At 50.8% G+C, this 22,074-nt stretch overlaps 1 protein-coding gene across 1 annotated transcript; it reads left to right on the forward strand.

Moving 5' to 3' along the window:
* Positions 1-2,752: 2,752 nt before the first annotated feature.
* CFAP90 (cilia and flagella associated protein 90) lies at positions 2,753-18,855 on the forward strand. The gene is made up of 3 exons (XM_055308474.1): positions 2,753-2,899; positions 16,715-16,831; positions 18,381-18,855. Exons 1-3 carry the CDS (start codon positions 2,753-2,755, stop codon positions 18,558-18,560), a joined length of 444 nt encoding a protein of 147 aa, XP_055164449.1. The 3' UTR covers positions 18,561-18,855.
* Positions 18,856-22,074: the final 3,219 nt, after the last annotated feature.

The raw sequence follows: 22,074 nt of genomic DNA on the forward strand, positions 1-22,074 counted from the left end.
TAAAAATTTTCATATTCAAAATGGAGATATTAACCCTGTTTTATTTATATTTATATTTATTATTATTATTTTTTACCCTTGTTTTGAAACCTCCAAATGCAGCATGAGGCTTTGTGCTTAGTAGGGTCCTGGCTGCATCTCTGGATGGTCTCGAAGCCCTACAAAGAAAACCCTCCCATCAGACAGGCCCCGTCTCTCCCACGAGCTTCCCACACCCTCCTGCAGGCCCCCCCACTGGCTGTGTCCCCTGCACTGCACAGAACCCTGCCACATTTCCACTCTCTCATCAGCACAAAGACCTAGAGGCTCCTTTCTGGCCTGAAACCTTGAAGGGTTTGGTTTCTGAGAGGTCCTGATAAACATTACATACCACTGAAGCCACTGCTGCATATTATGTGACGTGCTAACTGGGACACGGCGGCTTCTTCTGTGATTTCTCCTTCCCTGCCTGACGTCAATAAAGAGCACTTCCTGCTGGGCCTCCCCATGCTCACATCTGTCCAGATGTCAGGAGAAATGGCACAGGGTTCCAGCTGCAATGTGAACTCAGGACCTCCCACACTCCGGAGAGCAGCCCTGTTAATGCAGTAGAGGCCGCCCCGCAAGTACTTGGCCCCTGTTCCTGCAGAGGTAGCAGAGGTTCTGCCGGGTGAGCACCGCAGGCTGCGTGGACCGTCACGAGACAGTGGCAGTCAGCCTGGGCCGGAGCCGGGCAACATGATCTCCCCAAAGTCAGCAACAACCCCATGCTCCTGCACTGGCCCCGGGAGACGGACTGAGGCTGAGGTTGTCACTTGCACCCTGGACGGTTAACTCACAGGCGGTGTGTGCATGCTTGCGCGATCAATTCACTTCCTTTGAGAGTTAACTGTTCATTCTTTTCCCTTTCCCTCCTGCATAGAACTTTCTAAGTACAAGTTACAGACATGAAGGACTTACACAAATTAGACTCTGACTTCGGGTTTCACTCATACCTGGAATACATAATAGGATCATACAGGAGGAAAAAAGTTTTTAAAGGAATCTGGTCCTCTAGATAACGGAAACGGGCAAAGCATGTCTTACCTATTATCTTCTCCGCCTTTAGGTCCTGTCCTTGCAGCCTCGGGGATGGCAGCCTTCCTCGGGGCTACCGCTCACCTCCTCAAACAGCAGCACCACTCAGTAGATGCCCTATGCCCTCTGCTGTGAAACCCAGAGTTTCTCTGGTTCCGAGATGTCTGCAGGGGAGCCCGTGTAGCCCCGGGCAGGGGTCATACATGGTCAGGAGTAAAAGATCCAAGAGCAGGTGTCAACCCAGGAGGACTGCAGACCAGGGATAAAAGGCACCTCCAGGTCTGTCTGGCAGGCAATTCTGAGTGTCCACTTCATGCTGCCCAGAAAGTTCTGGGCACGGCAGCGCCTCAGCTGTCCTCTGCCATGACCTTGATAACTTATCCTTATTCCTACTCTCCTGCTCCTCTCGCTCCTCTGGTCCTTCATTCATGCTCCCTGGGATTATCTCCCAAATAAGACAAGAGCACTCAAGCCCTTGTCCTAGTTGTACCTTTAGAGGGAACCAAGCTGTGGTGACTGCATCCCTTTATTTAGTCACCAAATATTTGCTGAGGACCTATTTGAGCCATCAAAGAAGGAACAGATGTATGCGTGTCGCCTTGCCCTCCAGAGCTCCCAGGGTAGCCCATAATTAAATGTCACCTACCGAGACAAGTAACAGATTCACATCCCTAGAATGTGGGACAGGGTTTCATGATCAAATTATTTCAGTGTCAGTTTTAGCTGCCCTCTGAAGCTAATCGGTGTCAGCTACTTCCACTTTCCACACCGCGACACCGAATTACCTAAGCAAGATTTTCAAAGCCTCGGGGCCAACTCATCACCTGTTCCGTCTTTACAGGAGGTTGGAGAGGCCGACCCCTGCTCCATGAACTTTTCGGTCAGGGGAGCAGGCCTGCTGAGCCAGCGCTCCGATCTAGAGACGAACGACCGGTCGGCAGAGGGGCGGCAGAGGGGCGGCAGAGGGGCGCCCGAGCCCAGGCGGAGCCGCGGACACCCTGATTTAATTCCTGGGAGCTTTACACCTCCGCGGCCCAAACCACCAGCCACACGCGGCCACCTGCCCTTGCGCTGTGGCTAATAACACGTGATGAAACGATGATGTTCCGGACAAACTGAGTAGGATGAAGATTATCACAGTGGATTTCACCTGGGTCTTTTTCCCTCTTCGGTGTGGCTACCAGAAAGTTCTAAGTTCGTGTGTGGCTCCCCCTGCGTTCCCCTCGGCGGCGCTGCTCCGGGCCCGCACGGCGCCTCTTCCCTCCCCCCGCGGACCGCGAGCCCCACGGGGGCGCCGGCGGCCCGGCTGCAGGACGCACCTCCGAGCCGCGCAGGTAGGAGCGCGGGCCCGAGCTGCCGCTGCGTGGGGACGGGTCGGAGGGCGGGAGGTGCTCGTCCCAGCCCAGCTCCGCCCCGCGGGAACCCCCACGCAGCCGCTTCTGCAGCGGGGGCTCCGGGGCCGCACCCCCGAGGAGACGCCCCGGTGCCGGGCGGGGAGGTGGGGGAGGAGGGGGCCGCGGGAGGGCGGGGCGCGGGAGGGGGCGCGGGAGGGGGTCCGCCCCGGCCCCGCCCCGCCCCGCCCCGCCGCGGCCCCCGGCGTCGCGCGCCGCGGTCTCCAGGCGACGCCGAACGCGGGCGGCGGGCGGGCTGCAGGGGCGGGGCCGGGCCCCTCGGCGGGCGGGCTGCACCCGGAGGCATGGAGGACGACGAGGAGGAGGTCACCGCGAGCACGCTGCGGGGCAAGCCCCGGCCGCTGCCCCTCTCGGCGCTGTCCGCCTTCAGCTACGTGCCGCCGCGGCGCCTGGACCCCAAGGAGCACAGCTACTACTCCCGCCGGGGCCGGGTGAGCCGTGCTGGGGAGGGGCTGCGCAGGGGGGCGGGGCGGAGGGGCGGGCAGGAGGCGGGCGGGGGGAGCCGGGCCGGGGGTGGGGAGAGGGGATGGGAGCGGGGATGCGGAGCTAAGAAGGAGGCTGAAGGAGAGGAGGGATAGGGTCAGGCAGCCCTGCGGGTTGCGGGTCTGGGTTGGAGTTCTGCTGCGGATCCATTTGAGACCTCACTCCCGACGACCAAGTCTAGGGAGAAGGGCAGGGGAGGTTGGATGAGGGGAGCTGCAGCCCAGGGCTACACTTTAGGGCATCCCAGGGACTGGTAAGCAACTCTGGGGTGGGACTCTGGAGATGGGGCTTCAAAGGGGTGGGGTGGGGACACCTGGGTGGCTCAGCAGTTAAGCATCTGCCTCCAGCTTGATCCTGGAGTCCCAGAATCGAGTCCCACATCGGGATCCCTGCATGGAGCCGGCTTCTCCTCTGCCTGAGTCTCTGCCTCTCTCTGTCTCTCATGAATGAATAAATAAAATCTTAAAAAACAAACAAAAACAACAACAACAACAAAAAACCCGAAAGGGTGGGAGTGGAGGGTGGGGACAGAAGCAGGGCTGCACAGCCTGTGAAGGCACTGGAGTAGGACCCCAGGAGACAGACTAAGGGGGCATCAGGGTCACAGCAGGAAGCAAAGTGGGCCAGCAGCCTTTCTCTGGGATGCCTGGACCCCAAAGAGTACAGTTACCAGGACCATAAGAGTAAGGTGGACCTCCCGCCACAGCTAGAGGATGGGCAGGGGCTGAGCCGTGTGTGTGTGTGTGTGTGTGTGTGTGTGTGTGTGTGTGTTGGGGTGGGGGGTATGCTCACCTGGGATGAGGCCCTGGGGTTAGGGCCTACAGGGTAGGGTGGGGTGCAAGAATGCTCACCCCTTGTTGCCAGCTATTTGGGGGTGGACTAGGGTCATGTTTCTTAGGGGAAGGGATTGGGAGCCACTGGGCTTCAAGTACCACCACCAGGAGCAGCAAGGTGACCCCTCTGCCCTGGATTTGAAGGCGGGTCTCAGGAGCACCACACTGGCTAGTCCCTCACCGCAGCGACTGTGCCCAGAAAGTCCAGGGTACAGAAACCCTTGGAGAGCCCTCCTGCAAACTGAAGATAACCACAGGCAGATCTGGACAGCTGCCTGCAGGGAGAGCAGGGCAGGGAGCCCACATTAGACAATAACTTCTTGCAAGATACATCCACGAAGGCAAAAGAAACAAAAGCAAAAATGAACTATTGGAACTTCATCAAGATAAGATGCTTTTGCACAGCAAAGGACACAGTCAACAAAACTCAAAGACAACCTACAGAATGGGAGAAGATATTTGCAAATGACGTATCAGATAAAGGGCTAGTTTCCAAGATCTATAAAGAACTTATTAAACTCAACAGCAAAGAAAAAACAATCCAATCATGAAATGGGCAAAAGACATGAAGAGAAATCTCAGAGGAAGACATGGATATGGCCAACACGCACATGAGAAAATGCTCTGCATCACTTGCCATCAGGGAAATACAAATCAAAACCACAATGAGATACCACCTCACACCAGTGAGAATGGGGAAAAGTAACAAGGCAGGAAACAACAAATGTTGGAGAGGATGCGGAGAAAAGGGAACCCTCTTGCACTGTTGGTGGGAATGTGAACTGGTGCAGCCACTCTGGAAAACTGTGTGGAGGTTCCTCAAAGAGTTAAAAATAGACCTGCCCTATGACCCAGCAATTGCACTGCTGGGGATTTACCCCAAAGATTCAGATGCAATGAAACGCCGGGACATCTGCACCCCGATGTTTCTAGCAGCAATGTCCACAATAGCCAAACTGTGGAAGGAGCCTCGGTGTCCATCGAAAGATGAATGGATAAAGAAGATGTGGTTTATGTATACAATGGAGTATTCCTCAGCCATTAGAAACGACAAATACCCACCATTTGCTTCAACGTGGATGGAACTGGAGGGTATTATGCTGAGTGAAATAAGTCAATCGGAGAAGGACAAACATTATATGTTCTCATTCATTTGGGGAATATGAATAATAGTGAAAGGGAAGGGAAAAGAAATGGGTAGGAAATATCAGAAAGGGAGACAGAACATAGAGACTCCTAACTCTGGGAAATGAACTAGGGGTGGTGGAAGGGGAGGAGGGCGGGGAGTGGGGGTGAATGGGTGACAGGCACTGAAGGGATCACTTGATGGGATGAGCACTGGGTGTTATTCTATATGTTGGCAAATTGAACACCAATAAAAAATAAATTTATTATAAAAAAAAAAAAGATTCTGGTCTGGCCCCAGCAGGCACACAGGCCTCCTGGGGATAACCTGCTGGTCTATGAAGGCCACTGTACAGTGGAAGCAGGAAGAGAAGCCATAGGAAAAGAAGCAAATTCAGAACTTTTCAGGAGTCTTCTACTCCTGTGGTCAAGCCATTTCCACTAAATGTCTCCAATGTACCTTTTGCTGTGTCTTGCTGCAGTGTGTCTTGGGGTTCAGGGTGCGGGGCATCATTATTAAAAGGATGCTCAGCCTGCAGTGAGTGGCTCAGCGAGGGTATAGGTGAGCCAAGTGCCTGGGAGGAAGGAGGGCTTTCCCTCATGATGTGTGAGGGACTCCCACAGAATGCATCCTTCTTTTCCTCTTTTCCTCCCAACCCACCACCCCCAGGGCCCAGATGGATCCCATCCAGATCAGGTCAGCACACACGGGAGGACTTGCCCCCCGTGAAATGTAGGAGAACGTCCTGGAGCTTCACCTTACCAACAAAAGCAGTGGTTTCTAGGTTAAGCAACTGTTACAGGTTGAATTAGGTCCCCTTGAAATAATCATGTTCGAATCCTCATCCCCAGCACCTCAGAATGTGAGCGTACTCGGAGGCGGTCTACAGAGGCAATCAAATCAAAGTTGGGTCATTGGGTGTGGGGCCCTCATCCAGTATGACCAGTGTCCTTATGGACCCAGAGTCAGACATGCATAGATTGAAGATGGCAGGAACACACAGGGAGAAGATGGCCTTCCCCGAGCCAAGGAGGGAGGCTGGAACGAACCTTGATCTCAGACTTCCGGCCACCAGAACTGCGAGACAGTACATTTCTGTCATTTAAACCCCCCAGTCTGGGTGCTCTGTTTTGGCAGCCTGAGCAAGCTAACACATGAACCTTGACCAGGAGGACTTCATATCTGTTAGCACCTCTTTGTTTGGCTTTGAGCAATACAGAAGGACAGGCGGACAGAAGGAAGAAAGAACATTCGTAGCTCTCCTGTCTTTGCAGCCCTGGGTGCTGTGCTCCTAAGCATGAATATCCACTCAGTATTAATACTGGAGAGATTTAGAGCGGTGGTGCCCAACCTCACTGCCAGCACAGACCCCAGAGTGTTTCCTCCCATGAGCAATATGTTTCGGAAGGACTTTTCTGGAAATAATTTCATTTATTAAATGAATTTTTACAATTTAAGTAAGCAAGACCTGTATCGTTGCCAATTTGTGATTCATGCAGAACATTACTGCACAGCATGAGAGAAGCAGCCAAAAGGCCGGGAATCCCGATGTTTTAAGTTGGTCCATGCTGTTTTATTGAGAGAACATAAATTTCGTATGGCTTCCTGACAAAATGAAAAAAGAATTTCACAAATACATCATTTTATGTGTATCTTTGAGGAGTCCTGTTAAGTACCACTTTGAAACTATTGCGAAATAAGATAAAAGATTAAAGCAGATGGAGGCCAGGATACATATCTATCAGAGATAAAAGCCAGGTTGCAGGTTACTGCTAAGGACTCTGGGCAAAAATGGGTTGCAGACCTACCTAGCCACTGCAGCTGTGGGCCCCAGAAAAAGCAGAGCCGAACCCCTACCCCCTGTGGGCCAGATACTGCCAACAGAGAAAGAACAGAGTTGAACCTGGCAGGTCCGGTTTATTCTTTCTAAAGTCACCAATCTGATATATGGCTCTACTTATCTGGGACTGTGCAGAGAGACGCCTGAGGTACGAGGTGCCCACGGCTCTGTATTTGGAAGGAAATCAGGAGTGGGCAAGAAGTATGCCCCTCTAATTCAGTGATGCACATGCAAAGGCCCTTGGGCCAAATCTGGCCCATTGCCTGTGTTTATTTTTTTAAAGATTTTATTTATTTATTCATGAGAGACAGAGAGACAGAGAGAGAGAGAGAGAGGCAGAGACACAGGCGGAGGGAGAAGCAGGCTCCATGCAGGGAGCCCGATGTGGGACTCGACCCCGGGTCTCCAGGATCACACCCTGGGCTAAAGGCTGTGCTAAACCACTGAGCCACACGGGCTGCCCCCCATCACCTGTTTTAATAAAGCTTTATTACAACATGGTCCCATGCTCATTCATTTAGTATTATCTATGGCTACCACGCAGAGTTACCTAGTTGAACAGCAAACCGTGAGACATGAAGGCCTTAAACAGTGACTATCGTTCTCTTTACAGAAAACGTTTGCCACCCCCTGCTGTGATATATTACTGTCCCTGGGAGGTAGGAATGGGCCTTAGAACAAATTAATGCAAAACAGACTTTCTGAAAAAAAAATACAGTATAGTGTTGATAGTTGGGGTCACAGGCAAATTCAAATCCTGGGGCCTTTAGTGTCACTCAGGAGAAATTGATGTAGCAGAAATAGTAACACCTAAATAAGAAAGCCGTAAAAGCAGCAAGAAAAACAAAAGGCTTTTCAAAGTACATTTGCAGCATAGCCACCAATGGTAATAAGGTGCTCCTGGGGATCCTATGAACTACTTTAACCAGCTGGGGGACTGCAGAAGCATTCTCTACCATGCCATCATTTGGACTGAAGAGGATGAACTTTGTACGGCAAATATGCCAGAGGACTCAGCTGCCCCCGAGTTAACTGTACATCCAGGCCCTACTCAAAGCTGAGAAGAAGCATGGCTGGATTAGCTCTTAGGTCAGTTACGGCCTGACACATTTAGTGATCGCTTAGTAACACAGGCCAGGGAGGCTTGGTTAAAAATACTGGCTCCCTATTGCTAGCTGTGCAGATTGCCCAAGTCACACACGCTCCAGGTCACTTTGCCCAACTTTGGAACAGTACCAGCTTCATGGAGCAATTATGAGAATTAATCTAAGTAATGGATATAAAGCGGCACATGCCGCAAGCCCCATGTAGGTAGAGCTGTTATGATCACTATTTGCTTTTGTTAGTGATTATCAGAGTTTCCTCTCACCGAGGGTTAGTTTCCGGCAGGTGACTTATATCCTGCACCCTTGTTGACTGACGGAGATTTACAGGTGAGGCAGGTAATCTGAGTGTCATTCTGGTGCCTTCTAATCTAAGACATCTCCTCCACCCCCAGGAGAGCCCAAAGTTAAGGCTCTCAATGCAGCACGCTTATTTAAAGCCCCAGTAATGGGATCCCTGAGTGACGCAGCAGTTTGGCGCCTGCCTTTGGCCCAGGGCGTGATCCTGGAGACCCGGGATCGAATCCCACGTCGGGCTCCCGGTGCATGGAGCCTGCTTCTCCCTCTGCCTGTGTCTCTGCCTCTCTCTCTCTCTCTGTGTGACTATCATAAATAAATAAAAATTAAAAATAAAAAACATTTAAAGCCCCAGTAATGCCTCGGATCCTGAGACAAATTTGTCATTGAAAGCTGCCAGCTAAAATGTGATCAACTCCAGCACTGCTCCCTAGGGGGCTCTAGCAGCGTGGGCTTTCCCTATAAAATTTTGTTCGAGTGTCAGTAAGGCAGATTGAGTCCAATGATGTTTTTAAATTACTTTTTTCCTTCTTCTGCCTTGTGCAACGTTTCTGCTGCTGAAATGGAAAGGCTACGTCAAAGGACAATGCCCTTTTATGAAGGATTTTATTAAATTTCTCAAAGCTAAGAGCAATCTTAAAAAAAATTGCTAGGTGGTTTTAGAATACGCTTCCTCTCACGGGGAGCTGGAGTGTGGGGTAGCTCTGTCTCGAGTGGAGCTCGGCTCCGAACTCCCCACCTAGCTTTAGTGAGATGAACCCACTTCCCTTCTGGGTGTGTGGTGGAGACACAGCAGCCAGGGGCTGTTCCCTCCCGCCCCCCCCCCCCCCCCCCACTGACCAGTGAATTGCCCTTCACCACAGGTAGCCAAGCACTTTGGAAATAACAGGTGCATGTTGACTGCCCGGGGGTGCCGAGGGGGATCTCCGAGGGGCCTGCGCCAACGCCCGATGTACAGGAGGTGTTTGGTACGAGCACCCCCCCAGCCCCTCCCAGATGGAGCCTCGTAAGCCGTAGGCACTGAGCACGTCTGCCAATCACACCCAGGCCCTGCTCAGGGTGCTGGAAGAGAGGTCGGCTCCGCTTCTGGTGCTCCTTTCACTCTTTTTCTTTCTTTTTTTTTTTTTTTTTAAGATTTTATTTATTTAATTTATTTATTCATGAAATATAGAGAGGCAGGCTCCTGGTGGGGATCCTGATGTGGGCCTCGATCCTGGGACCCCGGGATCATGACCTGAGCCAAAGGCAGATGCTCAACCGCTGGACCACCCAGGTGCCCCTCCTTTCCGTCTTAAAATCAAGGCTGACTCCGGCACCCACATGCCTTCCAAGAGAAATGAGCGCCAGCTGAATGACACTGTGACCACCCCCGCGGACATTTCCTTCCCTCCCACCCCACCCATTTTTCTGTCCGTGCATGTTTTGGTGTCAACCCGCTTGATGTTTTACTTACGGGTCTTGGTGTTTGTTTCTCCCACTAAAGTATGAGCTCATGAGGACAGGGATTATTGTCATCAACAGTGCCCATCTCATCGTGGGCACTTCACAAATCCCGGCTGCGGTGGATGACAGAGGAAGGCAGAAATGAGATGCAAAGTTTATTCAAACCAGGATAAGTCACTGACCTGCAGGATTAGCCTCTTGGGCTACATGGAGGTTCCCTTTGGCATTATCTGCTGCCCGGGCTCTCCTTGGCCTTGCTCTGCCCCTCGGGGACTGACAGTGCGAGGGGACAGTGCTGCTCCCGAATCCGGGCTGCTGCATCTTCCCTGTCCGGTGACCTGCCCCTTGGAAAACTGAAGGGCCGTGGGCATAAGAGATGGGGGCATGCCTTCCTCCAGGGCAAGTAGGGCTCAGCAAGGGGCAGGTCACCCCGAGGGAGGGAGGAAGGGGTGAGGGGAGAGGCCATGCACCCCTCCTTCTGGCAGAAGGCCCCCATGTGGACGGCAGCAGCCGGAGTGAGCATGTGGTACGTGTCCGTCCCCTGTGCGCATGTGACTGCAGTGGCATGTGTCTAACTTTGTTTACAAGAACATGTTTGTTTACACGCAGATCACACAACTACACAAATGTGTTTGCAGCTTTTTTTTCATATGACACTGTGTCCTAGACAGTTTTTTCAAAATCATGCCCTTTTCAGGGACACAGTGACACAAAGGAAGAGCGTCGTCCCTGGTATATCTGACCGAGTTTCAGCGCTGTGGCTCCCCCTTTCTCCCATGATGTGAATAACATGGGGTGGCAAGCGGTGTGTGTGGGGCTGGTGTCAGTGGAAGTGGGACTGAGTGGCTCTGAGTCTCCACTTGGTGACACGGGCTCAGAGCACCCCTCCAGGATGAAGCACACGTGAGATGAAAGGCAGGTGTGTGTTCACTTCAGCTCAAGGGTAGAGGCGGCAGGTTCCAGGGCTCCGGCTTCGGCCAGCCTCTGCCAACAACAGATCCCTTAAAAGTAGTGCAAATAATGCCTTAACAAGGCTGCTTGTGATATGATTCTTATTAAACTGATAAAATGTTCTGAGTATTGGAAAAGTTATAACAATTTCCAAAGCTTGCGATCTTAATGCACCAGGAGAAGAGCATGGGGAAGCTTTGCCATGGAAGAACCAAAGAGAAGAGCTGAGTAGTGTCCTTTTAAAAGAGCTAACGTTATGTCCTTGACAAGCTACAGTCACTAGACTTATGGGAAGTAAAACGAAGCCCCTATGAATCAAAGGAAACCCTTTTTGGATCACCTTAAGAATTTTCATTTTTAAAAGCAGGTCACACACTGGGAAGGCAGACAGTGCCTGGAAGGCTCCAGGTGAGAGGTAACAGTACTGTGCCCAGGGAGAGAGGAAGTGAACGCAGCCCATGATGGGGCTTGATTACCGTTTCCGTCGAGGGGCCTGGGATGTGCTCTGGGAACAAACAGGCGCTGAGCCCTGAGAGTCTTCACTAGTGGTGTGTCAGAGCCTGCACATACTAACAACAAAGAGCCAAATTATAGCATTTTGTCTGAACTCTGCATTCAGTTGGAAGCCTGAAATCAGCCACGGTGAGAGTATTTCTACTGTGGAAATGAGCAAATGCTACAAATCAGGTCTTGTTTGTCCAGAGGGCAGCTTGTGGCCAGAGCCACACCCTGGCCTTATTGACATACCAGAAGTGTGTTTCTCCTGCCTGGCTTTCTTAACATAGTAACTCGGAAAATCAGGCTCCTCCTTTTTAGGGGCCCCACTGTTGCCAGGACCTGTGGATCTTTGGGACCTTGCAGTCCTCTACTGGATCCTTTAAACTTGTTGGCCGAAGAGCAAGGGGAGAGAGAGCAGGACATTGAGAGCTTTTATGGACCAGGCCTAGAAGGTGATGCCTGTTGGTTTCACCCACAGTTCTTTGCCAGAGCTAGTCACTGGGCCCCCACCTAATTGTCATGGCACCTGGTGATTGCAGTCTTTTGTTCATTCTGGAAGAGAAGATGTGTTCGGTAATTATATAATATTACTCATGCCCCAGTACCATGAGAAAAACATTATTTTCCTTTCTCTTATTCCCTAGTTTGAACTGACAACGGACAGCACATTTATATTTGAGTGATCTGAAAGAGAGGAGGAAACAAAGACCTCAGATCCCAGTTTGTTCGAGATCTTACCCCCTTGTGAGAGTGTGAATAACCTCTGGGAGGGGGCTGTGGGCACAGTAGAAGCCCACGACCCGGAGACGCACCTTTGTAGGCTGGAGGCGGTAGGCCAGGGCTTCATCATGTATCTGCTTGAGTTAGGCATGAAAAATGAGGTTACGCTGCAGTGACCAGCAACCTCCAAAGTCTCAATGCCCCAAATAAGGCTTATTTCTCATGTTAAATGTCTAACGGGGATCAGAGCGATGGCTCTGGCCACGAGAGTCACTCAGCAACCACCATGGCAGCTGCCAACACCTCATAGGAAGCTTCAGGAGTCCATAGGCTTCTGCCTGGAGTCCCGTGCCACCCCCTCTCATAGTTCATTGCTTAGAAATGGTCACTTGGCTTCACTCGCCCGAAGGGGCAAAGGAGATTAATCCTCCATGGAGTCAGGAGTAGAGCAGAATTGAATATTGGTGATGTCTACCCTGGTTGTCCAGGTTGAATGGTCTACTGACTCAGTTTACCTGAAGCAGAGTGCTTTAGGTCCATTCTTACTTTCCATTGTTTAAAAGACAGCGATGGCTCCCTACCAGTGTGTGTTTGTTAGGGCCACCATAACAAAGTACCACAGAGCAGGGGCTAAACACCAAATGTCTGTTGTTCCCTGGTTCTGGAGGCCAGAAGTCAAGGTGTCAGCAGGGTTGGTTCCCTTGGAGGCTATGAGGGAGGGCCTGCTCCAGGCTGCTGTCCTTCGGCTGTGGATGGCCATCTTCTCCCTGTATCTCTTCACATCTCTCTCTGTGTATCTGTGTCTGTTTCTGAACTTTTAAAATAAAGACACCAGTGGATTAGGAACCCACGCTACCCTGCTCTAACCTCCTCTGAATTACATCGTCAGCATCCTTATTTCTAAATCACCTCCTGATATCCCAGGGGTTAGGACTTCAACGTATGAATTTTTTGGAGGATGCAATTCAACCTGTAGCACCCAGGGAGGTGACTTCCCTGTGCCCTCTGGCCATACTGGTGCAGTGCAGCCCCTCTTTAGCCACATGGACTTCCTGCTGGAACCCGGATAGACGCCGATCCTTCTTCTTCCATGCCAATGTACTTTGTGTGTACCTCTGTTGCTCCGTGGGTATTACCTTGAGTGATTAGTGAGTTTATTTCCACTCTCAGGCTGTGATGTTCAAGATGGGGACTCCCTTTTCTCTCCTGGAGCCTAGCTGGGTGCTTGCCTTGTATGATAGTTAGAGCCAAATGCTTTGGAGGTTGAAAAAAGTGAAGGTCTCCACTCAACAAGTGGGGTCGGCCCAGGCCACCAGATGAGCTATTTTGCAGTGTTAGGAGTAACAGCTCCACCATAGGGGAGCTGAAGGCAAGGGATCCAACACTATGGCCAGAATGACCACAGTATGTTTGAACGCTCAAAATGCAAGGGACAAAGGGAGATCACTGGACAGAAAATAAATGGGCTTGTTTTGCTTTATTATTTTTCATTTATTTTTACTTATTATTTTAGATATATTCATGAGAGACAGAGAGAGGCAGAGACATAGGCAGAGGGAGAAACAGGCTTCATGCGGGGAGCTCGATGCGGGACTCGATCCCAGGACCCCAGGATCGCACCCTGAGCCAGATTTCAACCACTGAGCCACCCAAGTGCCCCTTGCTTTGTTGTTTAAAAAGCAGCATCACGTGTGAGACAGGAGATCTCTTGAGAGATTTCAATAGCAAAATACTAGTAAACCCAGAAGCTCTGTTTTGTGATAGCATCTAAATCCAGATTGGTTTTTATTAATGCAGTTTTGCTTCAAACCATGAAGGAATGAAAGACAAAAAGAAAGAAGAAAGATTAATAATTAACATTCAGGAAAAGACAGATTTCCAGTCTGATTACGTGTTGGAAATGGATAGTCACATTGCTAAGTGAGGCTGCCAGCCTGGTGAGGGATTTTTTTTCCCCCACTTATTTTTCAGTGACGGAAAAATTCGTTTTTACTCTGGGAAGTAGTACGTATCCACCCCGCCAAGCAGAGAGATAGAGACTGTTCACACCCTGCAGGTGCAGTGAGAGCCCTCCTAAACACTGCTCTGACATACGGCAAGATAGGTGACTAACCCTGGGGCAGGGGCACCACTGCTTCTCATAGCACTGCTGCTGCTGATGCTTTTTTTAAAGATTTTATTTATTTATTTATTTAGAGACAGAGGGAGACAGCATGAGTAGGGGGAGGAGCAGAGGGAGAGAGAATCTCCCCTGAGCTCGGGGCTGAAGCTGGGACTCGATCCCATGGCCCCGAGATCATGACCTGAGCTGAAATCGAGTCAGACGTTTCATCGGTCGAGCCCCCCAGGCGCCCGCCACTGCTGCTTCGAAGGAGTATTTAGGGGACCTGAAGAGAACCAGGCCGGGAGGAGGGAAGAGCAGTATCCCGTAAAGCTGCGCACTGGGGTAGGCTTCTCCAGCGCAGGGACAAGTGGAGGAACCTTGCCTCCCTCATTGCTTGCTCGTTCTGTTTGGGGGCACATTCTTCCCTCCTCATATCTGTCTCCAGAACAAACCCAGGACCCCCAGGGGCTGACTCAACTCGGGAAGTTCAGGTCGGAACGGGCACAGAGGGACGGGCACGCAGGGGGACGGCACTGTCCAGCACCCGCCAGCCACATGGCCTTCCTGCTGGAGCTGCTTTCTCCAAAACACACCCACTTCACTGGGTCAGCCAGGCCAGGAGGGATTCTGGTGCCAACGGGACATCTAGAGGAGGACCCTGTGTGTAGGGGGCTGGCGTGGGGGTGACAGGGTAGTCAGCTGCTGGCCTCAGCTGGGCCTGGCCAGCAGCTCCACTCTGCACCCCAAAAAGAAGGGTCTGCATGGCGGGCCTCCCCTTGCAGAGGCCAGCATCCCCTCCTTTGGAGAATTTCCGTCCCCTCGTCCTGGCAGAGTGGGTGGTGCACTGAGCCTCTCTGTGTCACTGCAGGACCCTCTGGCCTGGTGTCTTCCCACAAAAGGCTTACTGCAAGGTGTGCTTAACATCCCCAGACTAGAAGCACCCAGCCAAGGCCCTCAGCTTCTGCGGACATCCTACACACTGTATGTTAAAGATGCTGCGATATCACAATCCTTCCTACAGGTTTTTTTTTTTTTTTTTAGTCTTAATTTTCTTTGATTATCAAATGTCTGATTTTTTTATATCACCAAAGTGATTGATATTTTCTTTGTGACATTTTCCCTGATGCTTTTATGCGTAGGAGGTCCCTTATGGATTTTCTTTTCACTTGTGTTTCTAATCTACCCAGAATTTACTTTTGACAATAATGCGACGTGAAGGCCCAGGTTTATTGGTTTTCCCAAATAACTGGTTGATTTTTACAGTACCAAAACTGAATAAGGTATTCCCACCCCACTGATTTGGGCCTTTTTGTTTTTTTAACCCTGGGTGTATGAGCTGTATTCCAGGTGGCTTTCAGGACAAGTGGAGGCCAAGGCCAGGCAAAACCTTGCACGAGCAGATGCAGAAGCCCAGCAGGTGACAGAGGACAATGCCAACAGGGAACTTCTGCGTGGTGACCTCATTAAATGGCCACTGGGGCATAGAACCTAAAGCCACAGCTCCTGCCTCTAAGTCATTTGGAGTGACTCTGAATTTAGGAAAAACAGGTGAACAAGTGCTGCAGGTGTGTTGCCATTGGAATTCTCAGGAACCTAAAATAATCCTAAAAGCTCACCTTGTTTTCCTTACTAGAGGACTAATTGCACAAGGAGAGTGGCCAGGTGTCTGAGCTATCTTCATGGCTTCCCCAGCAGGAGTGGCGTGTCTTGCATAGGACAGACGACCCATGAGGGATTTGTCAGGGTGAAGCCACAGCACCCTCTGGCTTTCCATTGCTACCAGCCACCCTGAGCCCTGCGGTCGGTGAGAACGGGCAGTCCATGTTTTCCAACAGACTAAGCCCATGTCGTGCATCCTTTTCACTGTTTACCTTCTTCCTCTGGGTCCTGCAGTTGGAGGAAATTGTTCTAGCATTATTACCCTGGAAAACAAGCAAGCAAGCAAGCACAGGCTAGACACCCTGTGCCCCCAAATGCCAGCAAGATGTGTCTGCATTTGCTGCTGGAGGACTCAAGGCAGCTGGCACTTGGCCAGAGGAACACAGAGGACAGGCCTGACCTACAGATGAAGATTAACGATGAACTAACACATGGATTTCTTTTCCTTTTATTAGGTACCAGATAAGGCAGATACATTTTTGTATTAAGAGAAATTTGGGATAAAAAAATGGAGATATTTCGGATAAAATCTGTTAATGGGATAATTTTCTAATACATCAAAGCTGTGCATGTGCGCATATTTTTATGTCTGATAGACATGCTTATATTATATATGTATGTATGTTATAGGTCATATATATCCATGCATTTATGAATTACATTCGTTAGGGTTACCACATCCGATTAAAGGAAGTATTTCTGTCTCCCCAGAGAGGGATTTGTACCAGGTGCCCATCTATTGGCTAGCTTCTGTTTGGTTATATTGTTTCAGTGCTCAATTATGGCTAATTTTTTTAAAGCAGTACAAGCTTATTGCAGAAAATCTGAGAACTATGAGAAAGGTGGAAATGCAGGAGGAAAACACATACACTGAGTGGATTACTAATATTGTAAGGTTGTGTGCTAGTGGTGGAGTCAGAGCACAGGAGGAGCCACCTGGGTGAAGGAGGGATCTGTGACAGGTGCAGGAAAGGAGCCACGGAGGTGCCCCCGCCTCACTGGGCCTCCCGGACACCTGCTCTGGTCGCCGAGGGTCTGCTCAGGGGTGATCATCCCGAGCACACAGTGCGGACGGATACTCACCTCTCCACTGTCCATTGGGGAGCAGCCTGGCTTCCAAGCTCCGCAAGGGCTTCTGTGGCTCAGCCGTCCAGTGAACCCGCACCTTTCTTTTTCTTTTTATTCCCAGACGGGAATCGTTTCCCTGTACGACTGCATTTTTAAGAGGAACCCAGGCTACAATCAGAAATTGCACCGAGATGACAGAGAGCATGCAAAAAGCCTGGGACTTCACGTGAATGAGGAGGTAATGTTAAGAGAGGCTGTTGACAAAGCGCTGACAGATTAGAGCTGTGTGTGTGCATCTACCCGACTGGGTGCTCGTGCTCTGCGCTAACTCCGGTGTGTGGCCCTCCTCTCCCTCGCTGCACCCGGGGCTGAGACCCGAGAGTGTGCACATGAGCAGGCTCCCCCCTGAGCAGGGAGCCCGACGTGGGGCTCGATCCCAGGACCCTGAGACCATGACCTGAGCCAAAGGCAGACGCTTCACTGACTGGGCCACCCAGGTGCCCTTTTGCTTAACTTCGGAGTCCTGGCTCTCTCAGTTCTCCCAGGGTCCCCGGCAGCAGGGATGGAATCACACTCACAAGTCTAGCGTCCCTGGACCTCCACCTACAGGGCAGCTCCTCCTTTATGTTTGCACGATTTTCTGAAAGGGAGGCCTCTGCCTGAGGTCGGCTGCACGGGTGTGTGAGGAGCCAAACTCCCAGTTCCCAGGGAGAGGAGGGCAGCATGACAGCAGGTGGCAGGTGCGAGGAAGCTGTGCATCTTCTTAGCGCTGAGACCCTCCTTGTGCCTTTGTGCACTCGGGACACTGTCTCCACAGAGTCTGATCCGAGGACAGTATGTTTAAGAGCCAGCTGATGGGTAAATATCATCATCTTTTCTACAAAGCACAGAAATCAGAACATAAGAGCCTCCGGTGGATTTCTTTCTTGGTCAGTGGACTCCTGCTCCTGGCTGCTACTGTTAAGAATACCACCACGTCACTTCCAGGGAAACTTTATTTCGATGGGAAATTAGGTGGTGAACTATGAGGTGTTACTATTTAAGTCCCAGACACCACGTTTTTTCTATCGTTTTAGTTTATGTGAGTCCATTCCCGGTGGGCAGTGACGCTAGTGCCTCCCTGTCATAAGAACACGCCTGCACCCTTGTATCAGCCACGGAGTTTGAGCGCCTCCTGTGTGCGCTGAGCATAGAGGGGGTGACCACAAAGCCCCTGTCCTCTTGGAGCTGACATTCCTATGAGGAAATAGCCGACTTAATGTCATATACATAGGGAACTGACTCCAGGTAGTGAGGAGTGGAATGCAGAGGAATAAAGCCTCTTAAGGGGACAGGGGGAGTGCTGGGGAGGGAAGGGGGCCGGGGAGATGAGGGGGCTTGGGGGGACAGGGTGGTCAGGGGAGGTGGGGGTGCTGGGGATATGGGGTGCAGGGAGAGGACAAGGTGGGCGGTGGAAAGGTGTGCTTTTGGGAAAAGAGAGAAGGCAGGAGGCATACAAGGAGAGGGAAGGGAGGGACCGAGAACACAGCCTGAAGTCAGAGGGCACCTGGCACCCAGGGTCTTCGTCTTTCCTTGGAATGACGTGAAGGACCTGGGGATGCTGAGCGGCCCTGAGGACACGGGGCAGGTCTGACACAGGTTACAAGGTTCCCCTGGCGTCAGAAGCCCGAGTGGAGCAGGTTGCAGGTGTGCAGCTGAGCCAGGTGGAGGCAGCTTCCCGGACACCAGGTAGGTGGTGTGACCACATGGGCGTTAGCTGAGCCAGGGTCCCCGTAACCCCCACACAGGAGCGCCAGCGGCCCGTGGGAGTGCTCATGTCCTCGGTCTACGGGAGGCACATACACCAGCCCGTGGAGCCCCTGAACCGGGACCACGGCCGTGCCAGCCACGTGAAGGCTGACTTCTACAGGAAGAATGACATCCCCAGCATCAAGGCGCCCAGCTTTGGGCACATTTCTCCAGCCTGACTCCCCCGCGGTGGCCTGGACCGTGGGGGGTAGCACAGATGGGCTGCGCCTGGGCCTTCCGTCCCCCCTCCCACAGCTCCCAGGGAGCAGCCCTGAAGCCGCTTGCACCTGACAGTGGGTGGGGGGATGGGCCCGGTAGCTCCTTTCCCCTCCTGAGGCTTGTGGGGAAGACCCTGGCCCAAGACCCTGTGATGAACATCTCATGTGATGCTTTCCACGTGTGATCATGTCAGCTGAAATGATGCTAGAGACTGATCCACTGTGAGCACTTGAATAAAAAGAAAACTTCCCACTTGATAGCGGTCTGGTGACTTTGTTCACTGTTTCTTCAGACTCCAGGGGATGCTCCCGGGAGGGGTGTCCTCACCAGCCATTGAAACCACCACTGCCTGCTGGCAAAGCGCTGCCTGAGTCTTCCTTCCTCCAAGAGGAGATATCATGAAATCGCCTTTTAGAATAACTCCATTCTAGATACTACAACATCCCCCCTCCCCACCTGAGAATAAAGAATAAAGAATAGGTCCATAGTTGAGGACCCCTAGTAGGGATGGGTGGCCTTCGTGGCCAGCAATGCCACTGTCACTCCTTGCCAGAGGTCATGGGAAGAGGCTGGGCTTTGGTGTTTAACAGACTCGGGTAAAATTCTGGCTCCTGCGTTCCCAGCAGCATGGTACAGAGCCATTCATGTGGCTGATTTAAGCCCACATTTCTTCAGAGTGGGAATTCCGAACCGTGAGGAGTGTGTGTGGGGGGATCAGTGGTCCTAAGGCAACCACCATCGGGGCTGGGACTTTAGTCTGGATAGTTTTCATTTTGGAATCACCTGTTTCTAACCCAACATGGAAACGTTTATTTTGGAGATAACTTGAAACTGACTCAAATATTAAGACATTGGCTATATTTTTACTGAATGGATCGCTTGGAAGAAATCATTCCTCACCTATCGCAATGAAAGTTTCCACAGCTTCGTGGTTAGTGAGCAGGTGATCTAATTCATTTTTTTTTCTGCTGATCCCCCCATGGCTGGTTTTGTTTGGATTCTCTAAGGACATGACATTGACTTGTTGACAACTTCAGGGCTGAGTGACCTCTTAGTATTTCTTTATTCTTTTGAAACTTTTTTTTCCACTGTAGGTGCCTTTTATTATTTTTCCTCCCAAACACAGCAGTAGTTTATTTGGAATGCCTTTGAGTGCCTTAAGCTATATTTATAACAATAATAGAAAATATGGGTGGCCCAGGTGGCTCAGCGGTTTAGCGCCGCCTTCAGCCCAGGGCATGATCCTGGAGACCGAGGATCGAGTCCCATGTCGGGCTCCCTGCGTGGAGCCTGCTCCTCCTTCTGCCTATGTCTCTGCCTTTCTCTCTCTGCCTCTCATGAATAAATAAATAAAGTTTAAAAAAATAGAAAATATGCCAAGTTTGGATTGTGGAAACTTTTACAAATTACTCTTTATTCAGTTTTGACTACCAAGAAAGACAAGGCATCTCTAAGAAATGCCTTCATCTGAAAGTGAAGATAAATATGTTAAACTAAGTTATTTTTAGTTACTTTAAGTCAGATCCCACTCCCTTAACCTTCTCCTTTTAAAAGGCAGGGCCTGAATTGGACAAGGTTTCAAAAGACCTCCTGTTTTTTAGGCATCAGGGAAAAATTAAATGTATTTCTGTTGGCATCTCAACTTTTACAGCGTAAAGCCCACGAGTGCCCTTATAAAAGAGAACATATTCAAAATCTTTGAATTCAAAGATTTTGAATATGTTCAATTTGTCCAATGTCCATGGTTAGTCAATCTTTCTTGGAAAGTGGAGTGCTTGCAGTCCTTAGGAAAGCACCCACTGAGCCCGGGGAAGAGCAACGTGGAGGATTCATGACGATGCAGACATTTCTAAACAGATGTATGAAACGCTGCAGTTTTAAGGGGGACTACACAAGGCATTTTTATGAGAGAGGGGTTTCTGCACGACTTGAAGGTTAAGGAGAGCTTCAAGGAGAGATGCTTGCTTGCTGCCACTGTCACTGGGCTGCTAGCCCTCCTGTCTGCATGGTTTGCTCACCGGAATGTTTGTAGCTCCGGAACTTACGAAGCCTTGACTGGGAGGCACACTTTTAGGAAGGAGGCAGTTTTGCATTCTAGGCTCATCTTGGTCACTGATCACTGGGAACTCTCTGCACCTGTTTTCTCTTTTGCACAGAGGGGGCGCAGCTGGGGACTGGAGTCACCTGGACAACTTGTCATCTAAACACAGCACATGCCCTGGTCTCTACAGCCAGGACTTCTGCCCTGGTGGGTCCAGGTTGGGGCCTGAAAATGCGCAAGTCCCCAGGTGGCACTGCTGCCTCTGTTGGGGATCATATTTTGGAAGAACCGTGTGTGCACAGGCCTTTGCAAAGTGGAGTCTGATAGCTTTAAAAAAATGTATTGTTGGTAAGCCTGGCAATACAGTTCTGGGAATAAAAACAAGCCTCCTTTTGAGTTCTTTTCACCAAATCCACCAAATTCTGTTCACCAAATTCACATCCTTGGTTGGGGCAAAGAGCCATGCTTAAGAGCACTTGGCAAATCCCCCAGCTATGGGTGTCCCCTAAGGGGAGGTGACATAAAGCACCCTGGGATGGGTACTGCAGACTCTAAGGGAGGAAGAACCTGTGGGGCATGGCTGCTGACCATGGTTACAAATGATACAGAAGGCCAGTCCAAAGTCACTCAAACCCCAGGGCTTCCCGGCCAGATTTCAGTTAGAGCGAAGACAGATGCCCTGACACTAGTTCTCTTCCTTCGGTCACCTTTATAAGAATTAGGCGATTATCAAGGCCAAGGCTGAGAGGTAATGATAGGATCAAAAAAATTCCCGACTAGGGCAGACAATGCCACAAGTCACGCTGTATTCCCACTTGCGTGACGAAGGCCAGTTACTCGTTTTGACAAGTGCTTTTACCTGAGTCTGAGTCCAAGCCCTGGCAGCGCAGCTCTGGCAAGACAAAGTGCTGAGTACATGCCAGGCTCTCTCATGGTCATTAGCTCTTTCAGTCATAACTGATCCCATAAGCTATCAACGAGGAAACACCCATAAAAGAAATTAAAAGATACATTCAAAGTCACACAGTCAATAAACAATCAGTCGGGAATCAAACGAGGGCTGGTGCTCGGGGCCTGAGTTCCCAGAACAAGCTGTTCCTGGTAGATTGGGGTCCTTGGCCTCTCGCAGATGCCTGCCCTGAGCTGTGAAAACAGCCGGGTGTGCCCAACCAGGCTGGCACCTGCAGCTCTGCTTTTAAACATCAGATTAAACATGATTGCTCTATTTTTCACCCTTTGGCAAAGTACAATTTTCTTATGTGAAGATAGAGCCCCCAAACTCTAGAGTTGGATGTACGTGAACACATTTTCCCAAGTTTCTCTCTTCAAAAATGCGTAACATTGGCTCTGTGCCCTCTTAAGCCTTCTCAGACATAACAGGCATCTTATGGGGCCTGGCAGCTTCTCCCGATGAGTTCAAACTATTGTGGCTG

The sequence above is a fragment of the Nyctereutes procyonoides genome, unplaced genomic scaffold (assembly GCF_905146905.1).
Source record: "Nyctereutes procyonoides isolate TBG_1078 unplaced genomic scaffold, NYPRO_anot_genome, whole genome shotgun sequence".
Taxonomy (NCBI): domain Eukaryota; kingdom Metazoa; phylum Chordata; class Mammalia; order Carnivora; family Canidae; genus Nyctereutes; species Nyctereutes procyonoides.

Bases quoted from the DNA above. Each gene is read 5' to 3' on its own strand.
- CFAP90 (XM_055308474.1), top strand. From the start codon at position 2,753: ATGGAGGACGACGAGGAGGAGGTCACCGCGAGCACGCTGCGGGGCAAG. The intron at 2,900-16,714 runs GTGAGCCGTGCT...TTTTATTCCCAG, and splicing joins ACTACTCCCGCCGGGGCCGG to ACGGGAATCGTTTCCCTGTA. The intron at 16,832-18,380 runs GTAATGTTAAGA...ACCCCCACACAG, and splicing joins GACTTCACGTGAATGAGGAG to GAGCGCCAGCGGCCCGTGGG.